At 45.5% G+C, this 19801-nt stretch overlaps 1 protein-coding gene across 2 annotated transcripts; it reads left to right on the top strand.

Moving 5' to 3' along the window:
* Positions 1 to 202: 202 nt before the first annotated feature.
* NEXMIF (neurite extension and migration factor) lies at positions 203 to 17397 on the top strand. 2 transcript variants are annotated; one of them, XM_015810764.1, is made up of 3 exons: positions 203 to 278; positions 3021 to 7353; positions 8041 to 8332. In XM_015810764.1, the coding sequence occupies exons 1-3, from the start codon at positions 203 to 205 to the stop codon at positions 8258 to 8260; spliced, it is 4629 nt and encodes a 1542-aa protein (XP_015666250.1). In that variant the 3' UTR covers positions 8261 to 8332. The 2 variants fall into 2 exon arrangements, 1 of the variants encoding a protein (XP_015666250.1); XR_003810359.1 differs by lacking the exons at positions 203 to 278; positions 8041 to 8332 and adding an exon at positions 16890 to 17397 and having other exon boundaries at positions 7323 to 7353.
* Positions 17398 to 19801: the final 2404 nt, after the last annotated feature.

Genomic DNA, 19801 nt, shown 5'->3' with positions numbered 1-19801 from the left:
TGCTCTTTGCTTTTGACGATGAGAAGATCCAGTCCATGTCAAGACTGGCCAGTTGTGGTCCTTTTTTGTTTCTCTGCCTGAACTGTGTATTTCCTCTCCCACACAGGACGGTCATTTAATTTGAGGGATTCTAATGTCTGCAATTATGTTTTTACAAATGTGCAGAGTGTCCAGCTGAGCAGAGCATGGAGTGAACAACTTGATGGACAACCAACAAGATAAGGAATGTGCCTCGGAAGACCAAGAAACAATCTTGATTAATGGGGTGAAAGAGGATGGTAAGGGATCTAATTCTAGCAAGGGATCTGCCGTCACCACCTCTGCGTTCTTTGCTCAGAGATCTATCCTAAACGGGGCAGGGTTTTTCTGCCATTTCCAAAGATTGTTGGGTGGGATAACAATTAGGAAGTTTCTTTTTTTTATTGATTTAATATTTCTGAGAATCCAAAATTCTTCACATGCTTTCTGCCATCCTGCAACACTTCCAACATAATTTGGCAATGGCAAACACCAGTTCCTAACTGACTTCATCAGAAGTCCCAAATTAGTAAAAAAAAATAATACATTTTTTTACAGCAGCCAGAAACCTGCAAAATTATCCAAATCCTGTACAATTCCAGTGAGGAATTCAAACTCACACGTCAGAATTGAAATCGTGTAAGACCATGTTTCTCAACCTTGGAGACTTTAAGATGAATGAACTTCAACTCCCAGAATTCCCCAGCCAGCCTGATGAGTTAAAGTCCACTGGTCTTAAAACAGGCTGGCTGGGGAATTCTGGGAGCTGAAATCCTCGCATTCAATAATACCAAGGTTGAGAAATACTGATGTAAGATTTTACAATTTTGTGAGATATCAAATGACAATGATGATTGTCATCATCTAAAATTGCAGAAGGGATACCTGTTAGGAGATGACTAAGGTAGTCCCGGAGGTGAATATTATTTTCCCCCTATTACAATGGAGGGATATTTTTTCCCTCCCTCAAGACTTCCTCTTAGCAATGGCAGTTTAATAGGCTCCATAAAGCTCAGAGAAACCAAGGAGCCCTCAGGCCCCACAAAGATTTGAGGACTGTCCCTTACATTTACATTTTCATAACTGGGAGGATTTAAATGCAACGCAATTGAAAGCGAATTCCTTGTGTCACCAGTCACGCTTGGCCGATAAAGAATATTCCCATTCCTATATTCCTTCCTAATTGGCTACTTTATGAAAAACATGTGATTTGTACTTTCTGGATATGTTGTCCAAACTTGATAGGAAACATTAATCATCCTCTCAGATTTATTTCCTTTTATGTTCTTTAGCTGAGGCCAGTAATTCGGTGGGATTAACCTGGGCTCAAGGAAGAGGGCTTATAGTGAATTTTCCTCACTTTTCTTGCTGATGTGCCTTGATTCGCTAGCTTCTCCAAAATAGCACTGATTTCAAAAGGAAAATATTTATTTTTTTATAGCTTTACACTTCCCCTCCAAGCTAACTTATGAGTGATGAGTGCTGGAGGTCCCAGGGAAGGAGGGTCAAAATACTCAAGATGTTGTCCATGACTGCACAAAACCTGCCCCCTCATTATATGTCACGAATGAAGGTGAATATATGTGTCCGAGGATAATGTTGCAGGATCCAATCTGGATCGTCACTGGGGCCAGAGTGGTAAATGAACACTCCTGTTGACTGACAAGGGGCCAAACTCATTGGTAGCCTCACATTGCAATGAACAAGGACATACATTCAATTTTGCTGCTACTAAGATTGTTGGACGAGCAGGGACAAAAACAGCCAGGGAAGTGATTGAAGCCTGGGAAACTGGCCCCCTGTCAGTCAACAGGAGTGCTGATTTATCACCAGCTTATCAAGTACTTAGGAAATAAGGGCTTGGCAGCCAACAACTTAATAACCAGCTAACAGCACTCCAATCAACAACTAAAAACCCACACACAACAGGCACCACATAATTACTACATATAGAATAGCCCAAAGCACATATTCCGGTAGCGCAGAGGTCCCCAACCTTTTGGGCACCAGGGACCGGTTCCATGGAGAGAGGTTTTTCCGTGGGCCGGAGAGTGCGTGGTTTTGTGTGTTGCCTGCATCCCACGGATGGGGCTTTGCTTGTTTGTGTGGACCGGTTGCTGGCATGCCGCGGCCTGGTACCGGTCCACGGACCGTGGGTTAGGAACCCCTGCGGTAGAGTGAAGTTCCCTGAGGATGGGCTCCAGAACAAGTCCGAAAGCTCGGAAGATTAACCTTCTGGTCCCGGGGACTGACCCAAATTGGATCCTGCTTTATTATATACGTTCACAAATCATGTCATTTGATTTTTTTGACACACACCCCATTAGTCGTTGGAGTATATTTCATTTATGGTTATAAAAATATAATTTATCTACATAAAAAGTAGAGTTTCCCAATCTACAGCCCTTCAAATATCATTGTACATTTTCAGATCAAACTCTCTGGGCCATTTTGGCAAAATCTGATAATGAGCATCTTAAACCGAGTAACAAAAAATTAATTAGAAGTGCTTCTGCTTTTACAAAAAATGTAAACTTCTTTGGCCTCTTCAACTTTTTCTGCAGAGCCCAATCAACATGCATTAGGGGATAATAATAATAATAATAATAATAATAATAATAATAATAATAATAATAATAATATTCATGTACATGGAAATTAAATTTGAAAGCAATAGAATTGTTATTATTAAAATTTTCTCTGTATAGTGACCTCATCTGAGCTCAAATTGACATGAGAATATTAATTCAAACTATCTTAGAAAGGTAAACAAGAAACAGGAAGCAGTAATACTTTTTATAACTGCTGGCTCAGAATTGTGAGGATTGTTTGTTTTTAAAGTGTGTGTGTGTGTGAGTTTAATAATGCATCAAGTCAATCAAATCAATTCATTCTGTTGCCTTCCTCTGTGGCTCCGTCTTCCATCAAAAATGGGAAGGTCCAGAACAGCATTCTTACTAATCCTCTCTCTCTCTCTCTCTCTCTCTCGGCTATTCTTTCAGAATCGAGCAATCTAGATGGTGACGAGAAACCCCTGCGTGCGGCAGCGGACGCTGCAGTCCCCTTTCCGGCCGTGACGTCCGCAGGGGCAGCTCAAAAAGAGAGCCGATCCCAGCCGGCCCTGACTTCCAAAAAGACCTGCTGGCTGAGCCCTCCTTCCCCCTTGAGACTGGCTGATGTCCCCGATCACATTTCCGATGACTCCTCCTCCGTCCATGCCATTTCCCTCACCTCGTGTGTCACGAAGGGCATGAGCGCCTGGTCCCTGCCGGCAGACTGTGAGAAGGCCCCCTTCAGCATGATGGAGCCCGGGAGCATGTCCGCCTTCACCGGCGACTGTTTGATGCAGCCAAGTCGGACCTGCCTGGGGTGCTTTATTGAGTCGAAGGACAGCCTGGATCCAGAACCCGGGATCAGCCTAAAAGTGGGCGACATAAACAGGGATTACGACACCTGTTCGGTCTCCGACATTGGGATTCACTGCATGAGTACAGGAGAGACCATGCGATACGGAGACCAGCTCCTTTCTGACCAGCTTCTCAGCTTCCCCGTGCACAAATCGAGAGCAGCCGACAAACGGGAGGCCGACAAATCTGACAGTGACTCAGAGGATCCAACTCAGAAAAATTATTATGACGGATTACTTTTGGACAAGTGCAATGTGGAGGAACCTTTACTAACAAATCCCAACCAGGAATGGGGTTATTTTGAATCTTTCATTAGCGAAAGCAAAATCGAGCTCCTTGACCTTTGCTCCAAAAATGAGCTCTCTGTAAATCTGTTTTCCGAGGAGGATGTGGATAATTACATGTTCGATGATGACGATTCGACCTTGGGAAGTGACGTCTGCTCTTTAAAGATTCGTTATGAATCCTTCCAGGACAGCGTGAAGGAGAAAACGGGTGGCCTGCAAGAGGACACCCAGTTTAACTTCTTCCCCAGTGTGTTTAGTGGGTGTCCAAAAAGGGATGGTAGGACTGCTTTGAAGAGGGGACCCCGAGGGGCAACTGATCCTTCCCAATTCAAATCTGAGGAGACCATCATTTGGGGGGAAGAGGAGGGGGATGGACAGCAGGAGGAGGAGGAGGAGGAAGAGGAGGAGGAGGAGGAAGAAGAGGGAGGTGAAAGTGAGAAAGTTGCCTTAAACAAATCTTGCACCAGTACAGAACTTGTACAGTACATCAGTCCCAAAAGAAATCACTTCTTGGAACTGGTGAACTCCACAGAGGACTCGGGGGAGTTCAGCGATGACAGCACTTGCACCGAATCCTCTTTCGACGTGCTTCAAGACCTGAAGGATTGCAACAAGTACCTTCCCCGGGACCACTCCAGTTCCTTCATCCAACAGAATTATGGCCTGCGAGCAAAAAGGAAAGTGCGATATAGCGAAGACTACCTTTATGATGTGGATTCCATCGAGAGTGAGAAGATTGTGGACAAGAAGGAGTGGATCCCGGACGGTCCCAAGGAAGAAGACGACGATGACTGGTGTCCGAAGAAGAGGCGGAAAGTTTCTCGCAAGGAGCCCCCCGTCATCATCAAGTATATCATCATCAACCGGTTCAAAGGAGAGAAGCACATGTTGGTCAAGCTTGGCAAAGTTGACCCCAGCGAGATGACAGTGACCTTGAGCGAGGAATTGTTGAGCAAATATGCCAAGTTGGCCCCCCTGAAGTCTTTTTGGCAGGAGAGGTGGCAGATCCGGCTCAACTTTCTCAAGTCTGCCCTCTATCACAAGCAGAGTTTCTATCTCAACGGCTCCGAGGTGGCCTTCCTGTCCCATCCACGCAAGCGCAAGGGCAAGATAGCCCACCGGCACCGGATCCAAAGGATTAAGGCCATTGAGCAGCCAGTGGGCAAGGGTGGCTCTTTCTCATCAGAATCCAAGCAGCTCTGTTGCAGGATCGGAGACGAGGAAAGAGGCCCGAAGGGGATCCAGGCCATGGCCATCGCAGCCCCCAGTTGCGTCAACGGCATCCATCTGAGCGACATTGCTGGCCTGGCCCTCCCTCCAGGCAAAGCCCGGGAGAGGGAATTCAAAGGGCCTGAGAGAAAAGTCTTGCGCAGGATCAAATTCAAAAGTGAGGCCCGGTTGAAATGCAAGCGACTCAAAGCTGCCACCAGTCTGGCTGAGGTTTCGGCAACCTTGGAGAATCCAGAGTCCGCCACGGGGTTAAAGGACGAAAGCGTGCCTAGTGCTCTCTCAGAGAGCCAGGAGGACAAACTGGCGAAAAATGCCCTTTCCTTCCTACCCACCACCTGCACTTCAAACAAGCCAGCCGCATCGGCTAATCTGGCGGCCAGCATGCCCCTCATCCCTGGCGGGTACCTGCAGACGTTATTGGATGCCTCCGACTTGGCCCACAGCACTGGCATCGCGTACTTCAGTCCTGCCCCCTCGGAGCAGCAGCAGCAGCAGCAGGAGACCCTCCCCAGCCTCGTCCAAGCAGAGAAGGCCTTCTGTGCCCTGCAGCCTGCCCAGAGCTGCATTTTGTCCCCACCGTCCGAATCGGAGTTACAGCAATCCCCGAGTCCCCTCGAGATTGAGCCCGGCAACTTCCAACGTGTTTGGCCGGCTGGCAAGGCAAGCAGCCCGAGCAGTCAGGGCTTTGCTGGGCAGCTGCCGGACGCCTCCCTGCTTTCGGCTGTAGAGTTTGCAGGGTCGGATGACCTGCCAGCCTCAGGATACAGCCAGGTCCACCTGAGCAACAGCAAAGTATTATACCAAAAAAAATTCCTCCTGGAGGGCCAGCAGCTGCAGTCGGATGACTCCTACCAGTCTTGTCCCTTCAACAACCGAGAGGGGAATTTCCCCTTCCAGCGGGGCACACTCAGCACCGATGACGGGAGACTTGTGAGCTTCGATTCGGTGGGCTCGCTTTCCGCCGCCTCCAGCAATTACAGCTCCTTGAGCTTAAAGTCTTGCGAGAAGGATGGAGATGATGAAATTGCCGACGACTTCTTGGCCCACTGCAGCCCCAAGCTGGTGATTCAACAAAGCATCGATGAAATAACGCCCTTGAAGGAGTCCACCGATCTTCTAGATATTTCTAACTTCACCCCCGACAAATTCCGCCAGTCGTCCCTTTCGGAAATGTCTCCTCCAGATACGCCCAACCTTTCCCCACAGATCGCCGGGCCAGAAACTAAAACCCTGGGGAACATGAAGTGTTTCCCGGAGAGCAGCCAAGTGGTGTTAAGCAACCCCGAGAAGGTCAGCTGGAGCTGTGGCGTTCTGCAGGCTCCAGACCAGGCGGATAATGGATTCACTTTAAATAATCATCAGTTTCAGTTCCATATGTTCACCGATGAGGATTCTGTCAGCCTCCTCGAAAAAAGCCCATCCTTGTCAACTTTTAATGAGCCATCTGCCCAAGTTAGCACCAATAGCAAAGCGACAAAATGCAAGAGGAGAAGTTCATGTAATAAAAATTTGGGTGCCAACCAAAACCCAACCCAGAAAAACGTTCGTAAAAAATCCCCCAAAGCCAACAAAGGCTCCGAAAAGGCCCCCAGCAGAAATTCCAGGCAGTCTCCCAAAACTTCAAGGAAAGGGAAAAACGGAGCAGGGGTCAATGGAGAAAAGACCCTCGCCCTGGGCGGTAGAGTAGCTGGTCTCTTGAACAGTTCAAACTCCTCGGCAAAAATGTTGGCCGATTCCCTACAGCAGGGCAGCCCAAACGCCCTCCGGATAGGGAAGGCCAACGGTCTGTCCAGGGAATGGCCGCTGGGGAAGGACAGTAGCGGTGGCTGGTCCGAAACCAGCATAGGAAGTGCCAACAGCCTTCTTGATGATGATCAAAGAGAATTTGAGGAGCCGTCCAACATTTTGTCAAACATTGCATCTGGCATGGCAGATGTTCAGAGATTTATGATGGCCTCCATTGAGCCCTTGTGGGGGCCTGTCGGCCACAGCGACGTCTCTGATCTCTTCCGATCCCCCGAATCAAACAGCCTGAAACTGAAAACTCTTAAGATCCTGGCTGGCACATCTCCCGAATCCAAGAAGAAAGTCAATGGCAGTTCTTCGGGATCGGGACGCAATCACAAATCGGGGAACAAGGGCTTGAGTAAAACCGGCAGCCGAGCTGCTCCCTGCGACCCGGGACGCTCCGGTTCATCCACCAGCTATGCCACAGACATTCATTCACCTTTTTTTGATAAAAGCTATAGTAACCTGAGCACTTTAGCCAAAAATGAACCTACCCATAAAAAGCTCTACCGACACAAATCCACGTCGAAGTCCCTGCGCGACGAGAACTGCAAAGTCAAGCGGGCAGAGAGAGAACAGGGCCAAAAAGACCCAACCACAGTAGTTTCCTTTGAAAAACTGAGGTAATACCACACCAAGCTGGCTGGAATGCACCCTAACTTCCTTGCTCCCTGCTAAGCCCATCCCTGCTCATATTTTCCTACTTGGGAAACCAGAATTGCATGAAAGAAACATTTCCCTTTTACAGGTCTTTTTTCCGTTGTCGTCGTCGTTCTTGGTTTCGTTCTCAACGTGCATGAAAACACTTATTTCTTGCAAGCTACTTCAAAAGAATGACTTTTTTTTCCTGGCTTGGCTGGGGGCGGGGAGGGGAGGGGGGGGTTGAACACCGACTAACAAAGCTGTTCCTTTTTTTCTTGCTGTTTGGCTTTTTTCTGATTTGAATTCCTTTATTTATTCTTAAAAGGTTAATTCTGTGCTCCTTTTTTAATGGCTTGGAAAAGAGAGGAAGGGGAGGGGAAAGATTTCCGGGGGGGGGGGGAAGAGGGGGAGGGAGACTTTTTGTAAAAAAACAAAACACAGAGGGAAAAAAAGAGATGCGTCCCCCAAGCTGAGATTTTTAAAGGGTCTTTTAAAGGGTCAGAGTTTCATCCCTAGTCGAGTGCTATGAGATGATTACCCGTGTTTTTAGCCCTGTCGATATCTTTATCCCTGCACCCTAGGAGCTCCGTCTTTCAAACATTCCCCCCCCCCTATTATATGATTCCACTGAGTTAAAATGGCATATCAAATCTTTGGTTTTTCTGCAGGGATACAGACTACATTCTTCTTAAGGCAGAAACAGCATTTGGGGTTTTACCTGTATTTGGAGAAGAGCTGCTGCCTTTTTGTAGAAAGAAGTTTGAAGTTTCCTTGGTTCCCCAACTCTCCCTCCCCCGTTTTTATTCCCCTTTGTTTACCCGATGTCTTTCTTTTGCTCAAAAAGAGGGGGGAAAAATGCAATGCCTTGTCATACATCCAAGTGTTTAAAGTGCTGAAATGGAAAGTCTGAAGTCGTGGGGGCTTTGGAAGCCAATCTCGTTCCCCTTTTATCCAAAGCCCTCTTCTTCTTGTACGATAATAGCTGCACTCTCAACCCCGCAAATTGTGCCAAACGCCAAGTGTTGTACTGTACATATTTTTACATCTCTTCTTGGGTTGTGAATGTTTGGTGGTGCTTTTTCTTTTCTTTTTTCTTTCCCCCTTTTTTTGATTGACGAGAAACATTCCGATGAAACAGTTGGCCAACTCTCTTTAGACAGCCACCGCCACTGAAAGGGTGAGGATCTGTTTTGCTCCCGAGGTACTGAATGTTTTACGGACCTACCTGAGTTCTTTGTGCCAAATTGACTTACCTCATTGAATGGATGTTTTCCTGGGGCTTGCAACTTTTAAAGAGGTGGGGAGAAAGTGGGGAAGGCTTTAAAACGAAAAATAGGGATAGCTGGGCCCTCTCCAAAATCTGAACGAATATATATATATACAAACACATATATATATAAAACACGGTAGTAAAAAATAATTATAATATTGATAACTCAAAGTAACGCTACTGGAAATTCAAGTGGTTGCATTTAGTGATTTTAAGAGGAGCTGTTTTTTCTATCACCTGTTTTGTTTCGAGCCAAGCTTCCAGGCGGAAGATAATTTCAAAAGCAAAGCTGTATGGCTGGCACTTTGTATCCGTTTTCTATATTTTGTAATACAAACCTGGGAATTTTCGAGAAAAAAAAGCCGTCTGAAAAAAAAAAAGAGCGATGCATTTCATAGACACTATATTGATCTTTCATTTTGAGCTTTTTTGTAACCATTTTTATGCTCCTTGTCGCAGGAAAAACTTGCTGACTCAAAAATATGATGTTTTCGAAATGTTTTAACCTTTGCAATGACAATATTATTTGAAGGTTTGTAAAAGAAAAATGAGTCAAATGTAATTGTTAATGCAATTCCAGATGGAATGTCAGCCCTCTCACCTTCCATGATACGTGGAATCAGCTTCCCATCATCCCTAACTGTGAATGTCCGGGAATGTTGGGGGTTGTAGTCCACACATCCAGAGGGGCACAGATGGGGCGAGGGAAGAGGGCCCTGAGGGGGCAAAAAAAGAGTCAAGATGGCAGTTGCCACCATATGCAACAACAAACCCTGTGGGGGCTTCAGTCCAGCCATCTTGGCTTTTCAAACACCCTGTCACCCCACCCCATATGGAGGCGGATTTACACACCCCAAACAAAATTGACCTTATGATTGCATCCAGTTGGGATCCAGATTCAGAATGTTAACAATGGGGTGTTTCCCCCTACACACAAACACAACCTCTGAGAGGAATAAGTGCTGGCTACTTAAGGAAATAACATTCCCCAAAGATCTTATTTTGAACCCTTTTTCCCAGCCCCAGATCTCCCTCGAAGGAAAAAAAATGTCTTAATGTTTATTTTCTATGCGTACCTGAGCCTGTGATTTTGCTCCCGATCTATGGTGAAACTTGATGTGGGGGGGGGGGGCTCCTTGTGAGAAGAAGGGAGTGAATTGATGCACTGAAAAACAGTCTTAGGAAAAAGACTGATGAGCAATTGACGGAGTGATTGCAGCAACATCCGGTCCAGTTTGCTTTTCTTTCAGGATTAAGGGTTTTGGTTCTGAGCTATCGAAGTGTGCTTGACTGTATCCCCCTCCCATTTCAGTAAAAGGAGAGAAAGCAGATGCCTAAAAATATTCTAGACAACGTAAGAGAAAGCCATTCCGCCTACAGGAATACTTTGATAGATGATGGGTTCACTAGATTTGTCCAATTCTCCTCTTTGTTTACTTACAAAAAATAGTATTCGTAATGCCTGTATCTCTGGGAACAATACTGCATGCATGCCTGTTGCCCTCTGATTGGGTTAGACTTCAGTTCCCCTAATCCTAAGTCATCACCCTTGATGGCCCAGGAGTAGGGGAGTTGACATCCAAGGCATTTAGGTTGCACTGGTTGATTTGTCAAGATAAGATGGACTCACCTTCTACTTGTTGATTCCATGTCATGGTCCATACTGTCCTGGGGAACTGGAAGAGGAAAGCTCTAATTTTATAAGGAGGTTGTGCTTAAGGATGAACAGAGAAGGCCAGTCCAGCACACATGGGCTGGTCTTTGGAAGGACTGTCACCTGGGGGTCACCAGCCTAATGAGGATGTTTCACCACTGCAGGGATTAGAGGCAGGATCCCTGGCCATTGTCAAGCTTCAAAAACCAACACAGACAACACTGTGATTCTTCTAAGAAGGTTTTTTTTTATTGTTCCTCACCTGTAGACAGAATCTTGCCACACTAAAGCAGACTACTTGCCCCACCAAACATACACTCTGAGAATTATTAGGGAGGAGACATATTTATCCTCTTCACTGTCTCTTGCTTCTCTGGAAAGTACTTCCTCCTTCTGGGAATACAGACAATATTCCATCACAGCCATCTTCTTCTGGTGAAGAACGCCATCCTTCTTAATAGGACCTTCATCTTTTTTTCACCAAAGAAACCTGTGCTCTTTGTAGAACAATGGACCAGGAAATATTTTGGGAATAAAGAAGGGTGAGGCACCAGACAGTACTGCACTCATGCAATTGCCTTGCCTTGTTGCACACCGTAGCGTTCTACTTGGGGATGCCAAGGTGGGATTTCTTTTACTTTTCGAACATCTCCCCATTCAATGGGTCTTCTTCCTTGCCTAGGTGTAGGTCATTCTCTGCCGCAAATACCTAGACCAGCATCCTGAACCCATTCACCACTCTCTCAGTATCATCGAAGTGGACAGGGAATTACTGTCAAGTGCCAGGGCTCATCCCTCTCCTCTTACACCCACCAGTCTCACCAGTGCTGGACTGAGTCAGGGCTGATCTGTTGGACATCCTGGGCAGTGTTTCTCAACTTCATCACCTTCAAGCTGTGTGGATTTCAGCTCCCAGAGTTCCCCAGCCGGCAGTCTGCATAGCTTACAGATGCTGAAAAACACTGGTCTACAGCAGGAGGGCTCGAAATATGCAGCCTTTCCACTGTGTGCTTAGCAAAGATGGAATTGAGTTAAAATATGCCACGTCGAGGACACAGGCAATCAATCATTCAAGAGCCCAGTGAGAGGTCTGGAGGTCAAGATCGTACATTGTAGCCCACAGCACAATTGGCATCTACACGTGTCCTTTAAAAAGTGTTTTCGATGATCATGGTCCTGCTGATAGGAAACACGGTGGAATGTCAGTGCAAGGAAGACCAAACTAAAACACCCGGGCGCCCAAGTTTGCCACCAACCAAACCGTTGTAAAATGGGTGGGTTGGTGGTCCATTGGCCCCCCTGTGGAAGTTCCATGCAAATAGAAAATAAGCAGGGGATATGCAACTGGAACAGAACCATAGAATCATAAGGCTGGAAGGGACCTCGGAGGTCTTCTAGCCCAACCCCTGCCCAAAGCGGGAGTCCTTATACCATCCCAATCTTTTTTCTCTGTTGTGAAAGCCATTTCCTTGAAGCTAAGGCTCCCTGCCCATTTCCAAGTGGATACTACTTTATGTCCACATAGAATCCTCTAAAAAGATGAGGTCCAAATCCTGAATTATCCGCTAAAAGCATTTGCAGTTTTTTAGTAGTACTTTCAATTTGGAATTTCTTCTGCCTGTTGAGTCCCTGGCTCATAAGCTAAATACATTTATTTAGTAAATGTATCCATAAAATAAATTTGACTTCACCTTTCTCTTGTCTATCTAAATCAGTGTTTTTCAAACTTGGCCACTTTTAAGATATGTAAAATTCTAATATTCTTTTTTTCCTCTGTTGTATTTCATTTCAATTTATTTGTATAAATGCACTTCCTATTTTTTTTGTCTTTGATAATATATGCATTTTTATCTTTGTATTTTTCTTTTCTTTTTGATTGTTTCAAAAACAAAATATTTTTTTAAAAAAAGCTGGCTGGGTAATTCTGGGAATTGAAGTTCGCACAGCTTAAAGTGGCCATGTTTGAAAAACACGGATCTAGACCTTTCTCCTTGCAGTGCTGGCCCACAATTAGCTCTCTGTCCTTTTTTTTTTAGTGAATGCCCCCTTCCCTCCCCCCCAAGGCTGCGGGCATCCTTAATTTTGTGTCTCAACCTGCTCCCTGTTTCAGTTCACCGCTAACTGCGGTGTTTCCCAAATGCCGTGTTTCTCATAGTTTTCTGGTGGGTCTTTATCAAATTCCATTCATCCATTACGCTGATTAATCTCCCTCCCTCCCGTTCACTCTGATACTTATTCTCACACTCACACACAGAGAGAAAGCTCAGAATTCCTAGGAAAGCTGGTGTGTTTTCTGCAAACTTATTCTGTTGGGGGTGAGTCTTTCTACTACCTCGGCTCCTTGGCATTCTCACAAGGCCTTTCTCTTTTTCCTTGGGCCAAAAATGTCATTGCTACCTTTTGAGATTTGGCTTAGAAAGTAGAGTAACAATGTGGTAAGGGACCTTGGGGGGTCTTGTAATCCAACTCTTTGCTCGAGCAGGAGACCCTAGACCAGGGGTAGGCCACCTTGGCTCTTTTATGACTCGTGGACTTCAACTCGCAGAATTCCTGAGCCAGCCTGGCTCAGCTTGGAAACCTCTCCCTTTCCCCTCAGCGTGGCTGGCTCAGGAATTCTGGGAGTTGAAGTCCACGAGTCATAAAAGAGCCAAGGTGGCCTACCCCTGGCCTATACCATTCCGGACAAATGGCTGTCCAGTCTCTTCTTAAAAATCTCCAGTGATGGAGCAACCACCACTTCCGGAGGCAAGCCATTCCAATGATTAATTGTTCTCACTGTCAGGAGATTTCTCCTTAATTCCAGGTTGGGTCTGTCTTTTTATCAGAAACTGATTAAAAGCAGTGTAACCAGGGTCTCAATCTTGGACTTTCTCCATTTTTCTTCTTTTTCTAACCTATTTCCACATCCTGCACAGCCACGGTTCCTCCTGAATTCGAATGCCTTCCCCTCTTCTCTGCCTGTTTGCTTTAGGTTTTATTTATTTATTTTATTTGTTTAAATTTTTATCCCGCCCTTCTCCTTGCGGACTCAGGGCGGCTGACAGCCTAATAAAACAGATACAAAGATAAAAATACCCACTTTAAAACCTAATTAAAATAAAATATTTGCTGTGGCCTATGTCAATTAAAATTACTCTTAAAACCCCACTAAAAATTCCCCTAGGCCAATCCCGCTTGTTGGAAGAGCCATGTCTTAAGGTTACCGCTGGCCCATTCCTCTTGCTTGCAGCTGTTCATCAGCAGCACCCAGCTATCAGTCTCTGTTTTTTATCTTTTCTTGAACCTCCGGTCCTTTGGCAATGACAGGAAGAAAGGAAGGAGACGCGAGGCTGGCAGCCTTTCTGAGAAGGACGGGGCATCCCCATGAAGGCCATAGAGCAGACGTGAATCAGGGACCCCGTCCTGAAAGGGGCTGCAGCAGAGCCCAGGCTGGGGAGGCAGTTCAAGAATTTTAAGGCCCCTTTTTTGCCAAGGTCTCAAGCAGACTTCCTCAAGCTGGGCAACTGTAACGTGTGAATTTCACTCCTTCCATGAAGATCACAAGGCAGAGCCTCATTTTGAAAAGCCTTTCAGGATTACAGGTAGTCCTCGACTTACATCAGTTTCATTTAGTGACCGAAGTTACAACGGCACTGAAAAAAGTGACTGTAAGGACCCACCTCAGCTAACCACCCAAGACAGCAGAACTCTTGAAACAGGCATTGTCTCAACAGGAAACTTTTATTAGGGGTCAGTGACAGTAGGGAAGTCAAGGCGAGATCTGGGGGAAATCCCGCTTGAACAATAGAATTAAACCAGCAACATTCCTCCTCCCACAAGAGTCATAGTGTCCATTTGAAATCCAGCCAATCCGCAGGGGGCACGATGTGCGGGTAACTGGCACAGTTGGCGCGCATCTCAAGGTCTTCTCCAGCTTTTGTTTCTCTGCAACCGTCTCTCTGATAAAGGAGACACATTCCTTCCTCAAGGGGATGGAGGCAGGAGGAGAGAGTAGAAAGGGAAAGTTATCCCAAGTGAAAGCCATTATTCCCCCTCCCCCCCCCAGGGCAGGGGTAGGCAACCTTGGCTCTTTGATGACTCGTGGACTTCAACTCCCAGAATTCCTGAGCCAGCCACGCTGAGGGGAAAGGGAGAGGTTTCCAAGCTGAGCCGTGCTGGCTCAGGAATTCTGGGAGTTGAAGTCCACCAGTCATAAAAGAGCCAAGGTTGCCTACCCCTGCCCCAGGATAATGGCAGGCCCCAAAACAAGAGCACAAAAGTATATATGCAAGGAAGACAATAAGGATTTGGGGACCTGACAGTGACTTATGACCCTATTTCACTCTTATGACCATGGCAACATCCCCAGGGTGAAGCGATTTACATTCGGCTGCTTGACAAGACGGTTCATATTTATGACGGTCACAGCGTCCCAGGATCATGTGAGGGTATTTTGAGATCTTCTCACAAGCAAAGTCAATGGGGGAAGCCAGATTCCCTTAACAGCCACGTTACTAGTTAAACAACTGCAGTGATTCACTTCCCAACTGTAGCAAGAAAAGTCGCAAAATGGGGCAAAACTCACAGAACCAATTTCTCACTTAGCAACCTAAATTCTGGGCTCAGTTGTGGTTGTAAGTCGAGGACTTAGCTGTATCGGAGATGGGAGTTCACTTGGGGCACAGTGTTGTTTTTCCAGCAGATTTCCCAAGAAATGAGAACCTGCGTTCCTCTCCACCTGTTCTGTGTCAAAAAAAAACAACCCAGGAAATGAACAAAGGACCCTCCTTTTTTATTGCCTGTCGCTGTATGACAAGGGGTCGTCTTCTAAATTGTGGATTGGAACACACAATCATTTCTTGCAATCTTGGGTTTAATATTCAAATATCATATTGCAGGTTGAGGAAAACATCCAAGGTGCATCCGTGAGGGTGGTGCAACAGTCATAACTTCGAGGACAGCTCATGAGTCACTTTTTCCGAGGTAGTCATAACTTGGAATTGTTGTTAAACCACCAGGGTCTTCCCTGCCCTTCTTGTTGCAGCAGTAAATCTAAAGGCATCTTTTAAAATTAGTGGACAGGTGGAAGGAGTGAGTCCTATTGAGAGAGAAATGGCCTGCCCAGATTGGAAGTTCTCTTCAAGTGGGCCAAGGGCTGTGGAAACTCCTAGCCCTGCGGCCCTCAAGGATGCCAGGCTGGAGAAGGCATCCTTTACAACCCCAGCCCTTCGACAGGTCCTGTCAGGTAGCAAGGGGCACGGAGCATCCCCGTCTGGCACCTGAGACTGACAGCTTCTCCAATTTGACCTTTTTCAAAAATAAAGGCACAAAGGAGATGGGTTAAAGTGAACGGGGTAGGTGGGGAGAGACACCTTTAGCTGAAGTAAGGCTGTGTAAGTTCTGTTTCTCAGGTAAACAAAGGATCCTACAGACATTGGCGACTTGGCCATTGAAAGGGGGGGGGAGGCCCAGGGGGAAATGAGGTGGCTGGGCTGCAAAGGTGCTTGAGAGACTGGCATGGACAAAAAATGGAGCCTTCGAACACTGGATGGGTTGGGGGAGGGGTACAGAGGAACCCTTTGAGATGTAGAGCAGGGATCTTCAAACTTGGCCACTTTAAGACTTGGGGACTTCAACTCCCAGAATTCGTCAGCAAGCTGAAGTCCCCAAGTGGCATAATAGAGTTGGAAGGGACCTTGAAGATCTTCTAGTCCAACCCTTTGCTCACGCAGGAGACCCTATACCATTCCAGACAAGTGGGTATCCAGTTTCTTCTTAAAAGTCTCCAGTGATGGAGCACCCACAATCTCTGAAGGCAACCTGTTCCGTTGGTTGATTGCTCTTACCATTAGAAAATGTATCCTTAGTCTAGGTTGCTTCTCTCCTTGGTTAGTTTCCAACCATCATTTCTTGTCTTGCTTTTTGATGCTTTGGAGAATAGGTTGATCCCCTCATCTCTGTAGGAGCCCCTCAAATATCGGAACACTTTCCTTTTCATTGGATAGACATACATACAAGCCTTAAAGTTGCCAAGTTTGGAGACCCCTGATGTAGAGAAAAGAGAAAGGGTGGTTCAAAAGCACAAAATGGGGTATAATTTGAAACTGTGAGGTAGGCAAAGAAAGCCTCCGTTCAGCTGCTTTTTTGTTCTGACTCCCCTTTGGAAGCAGGGAGACCCTCTGCTCCCCTTCTGCAATTCAGGGTGGGCACCGCTGCCCCCATTGCTTTGAATGTACTGCTCCTTCGCTTCACTTGGTTAGAATTAGAGGCACCTCTCTTCTGAGTTGCAACTTAGGCGGGATCCGTGGGATGTGGGCAGGAAAGTCAAGATGGCGGGCGCCACAGTGCCATCTGGGCTCCACCTGTGTTTGGGGTGCATCTCTTTGATCCTAGCTGCCATCTGGACTTCCTTGGCTGCATCCTTGGGGACACCCCCGGTTGCCACTGTTTTACGGTGCTAAAGAAAACTTTGATTCCCCCCCCCCTAAGCATTGAGGCGATGCTACTCGGCCCTTGGAATGAATGTAACATACCAATTTCCGTTTAATAGTGTACACTGCAATTTTAACATATTTGTGAATGATTTGCCTTTTATTTTTCCTTTTTTCTTTTAGAACAAGCTTTATATATATTCTGTAGAGTCAATTGAAGTATAATTCTTAAGGATCATTCGAAGACGCCTACAAAATCTTGTATATTTTTAAGTGTGCCAATTTGTAAAATATTTTGTAAGTGTATATTTTTCTTAGGAAAGTGCTGTGAAGTGTTTGTATGTGTGCGGTTCCCCTTTTTGGCACTCCTCCAAGGTGCTAATAAAAGGATGTATACTTCAAAGGTTTCTGGTTTTAAAAACCAAAATACAAAGAAAAAAAATTAAACTTTTGTTGGGAATTTTGTAATAAAAAGAAATGTTGTGAAAGAGTGTAGTGATATTGTGTAAAGGAAACTGGAAAAAAAATTTGTGAGCGCTTTGCTGTTTTATAGATCCTCCTGTAAATTATTCTTGTAATATTTTTGGTTTTGTTGTTCTTGTTGCAAAGGTTTTAAATATTTGTGACTGACTCTGTACGGTGAAAACGTCATATTGTTAACTTGCTGAGTTTTGTTATATTGTTTATGGAATAAATAAAAATAAAAAATCTCGTTTTAAGATGATGTAAGCGAAGAAATTAAGGTCCCATTTTTTTTTAATACAGTATCAGTCTAGTGGCAGAACACGATTCTAAACTTCGCAGGTCATTTTGTTTGAACTTGAGTTTCAAACGCTCTAAATCAGCGTTTCTCAACTTTGGCTACTTGAAGATATGTGGACTTCAACTCCCAGAATTCCACAGCCAGGCTTGAGAAACACTGCTCTAAATCACAAATGTAAATGCTTTAGCTGGGTGAAGAAACAAAATTGTTAATAGCCTGCTCTTATTTGGTACTTATTCTCCTCAGATAACTTAATGCTATATCCTGGCTGAGGAATTCTGGGAGTTGAAGTCCACAAGTCTTCAAGTTGCTAAGTTTGGAGACCCCTGTCCTAGTGGAAACAGTGTTTTATTTTTTTCTTGGCAACAATTCTTCCAGTAATTTCCCCATCTTGTTTCCTCTTTTGCTCTGTATTGAACAATCAGATCTGGAGATCCTTCTCCTCCAAGCAGCTTCCGAAGCACCCAATTAAATGGCTAGATGATGATTTTTGTGAGAAAAACTAAGGTTATCCCTAACTAGTTGGCTGTCTGACAGTGCGAATCTTCTCCAAATGTGCAACGGTCCATTGAGGTCAGTGGATGTTACTCCCAGGTATGTCGGAAAGGGAATGCGGCCATTTCAAAAACAACTTGATTGTGGCTACACATTGCCATAAAGTGATGTGTTTAGCTTTGACTTTCCATGCTGGATGAGCCTGGTGATCAATAATTAGTATGTAGCATGGATGGAGAACCCAGCTGATTCAGTAAGCCATGGTTAAACCACTTTTGCCAGGAATTGGAATTCAGAGAGTTCTACCCACAGCTTCTCCTTTGCAATCTTTGGGGACATCTTTACCATGGGATCTGAAGACCAACACCCTACTGGGAAAACCAAGAGGAAAATGAAATCTTGCTCCCTGCCCTCAGGTGATGGCCATCTCCCCTTTTCATACTTTGTCTTGCCAACCATCTTCTGCAGCAAACTCTTCAAGACATTACAATGTCCATCATGCCTGTCCTCATGGCAGTGGCTGGAATAACCTGTTTCAAACTATTGCACTAGCCCAGGGGTAGGCAACCGTGGCTCTTTTATGACTCGTGGACTTCAAATCCCAGAATTCCTGAGCCAGCCATGCTGAGGGGAAAGGGAGAGGTTTCCAAGCTGAGCCATGCTGGCTCAGGAATTCTGGGAGTTGAAGACACATATCTTAAAGTTGCCGTTGAAGTCCACATATTTTAAAGATGCCCAGGTTGGAAAACATTGCCTTAAGACAGGGGTGTGCAACCTTGGCCCCTTCGTGACTCATGGACTTCAACTCCCAGAATTCCTAGGCCAGCATGGGGAAACTATGGCCCCTTCATGACTTGTGGACTTCAACTCCCAGAATTCCTGAGCCAGCATGGCTCAGCTTGGAGACCTCTCCCTTTCCCCTCAGCATGGCTGGCTCAGGAATTCTGGGAGTTGAAGTCCATGAGTCATAAAAGAGCCAAGGTTGCCTACCCCTGCACTAGGACTTCTCAGTTAAGGGCTACATCCCCAAAGTGGCAGATACTGTGAAGACAAAGATGACCTTTATTTTCAGAGTATTTACATGCCATTCAGACCAGAGATAGACAGAATAATGGGCTGATTCTCCGGTCCTCCTTTCAATAGCTTTCCATTCGGTTGGAATTGGGTTATTTTTCAAGAGAAGAATCCACAATTTATTTTTATTTATTTATTTATTTATTTATTTATTTAACATGGATTTATATGCCGCCCTTCTCCCTATAGGACTCAGGGCGGCTTACAGCGGCTTGCCTGGCAAAGGGAAAAAATGATGGGGGAGAAGTTTGGCTGATGGGTGGCAGCCACCCTCTTGACTATTTGTCACCCACCCTTCGTGGACGTTCCTGCTTGGAAGTCCTGCAAGCAAGACTTTGGAGGATTACAGACAACCTGGGCAGAGTCCAAAAAAGAAAAAAGGCAGACGTCTCTCTTATGTCACCAAAACTGATACTCCCAGATTTCACCTCTCCTAATCTGTCACAATACAGGTAGTTTGTGAAGAGGAGGAGGAGGAGGAGGAGGAGGACTGTGGGGTCCTTGTTGCGCCCTGAGATTGGTGGTTTTCCTGCAGACTTTTCATTACCCAACTAGGTAACATCATCAGTGCTAGCCTTGAACACAACTGACTTTCTAAAAACGTTTATCAGTTCCAAATAATGAGGGGTCCACATTGTTCTTCAAGACAATTTCCCCAACTAACATGAGCAGAGAGGTTCTCCAAATGAGCAATCAGATAGTTAGCCAACGTTTTGTAGTTTCCCGATTCCAGAAGGATTTCTTAGGGTGTAAAAGATGGTGA

Source organism: Protobothrops mucrosquamatus, unplaced genomic scaffold (assembly GCF_001527695.2).
Source record: "Protobothrops mucrosquamatus isolate PMUCROS unplaced genomic scaffold, P.Mucros_1.0 scaffold19, whole genome shotgun sequence".
Taxonomy (NCBI): Eukaryota; Metazoa; Chordata; class Lepidosauria; order Squamata; family Viperidae; genus Protobothrops; species Protobothrops mucrosquamatus.
This window is presented reverse-complemented; position numbering and strand designations above follow the sequence as displayed.

Coding starts and splice junctions, on each gene's coding strand:
- NEXMIF (XM_015810764.1), top strand. CDS start 203: ATGGACAACCAACAAGATAAGGAATGTGCCTCGGAAGACCAAGAAACA. Junction 279..3,020: donor TAATGGGGTGAAAGAGGATG/GTAAGGGATCTA, acceptor CTATTCTTTCAG/AATCGAGCAATCTAGATGGT. Junction 7,354..8,040: donor GTTTCCTTTGAAAAACTGAG/GTAATACCACAC, acceptor GTTTTTCTGCAG/GGATACAGACTACATTCTTC.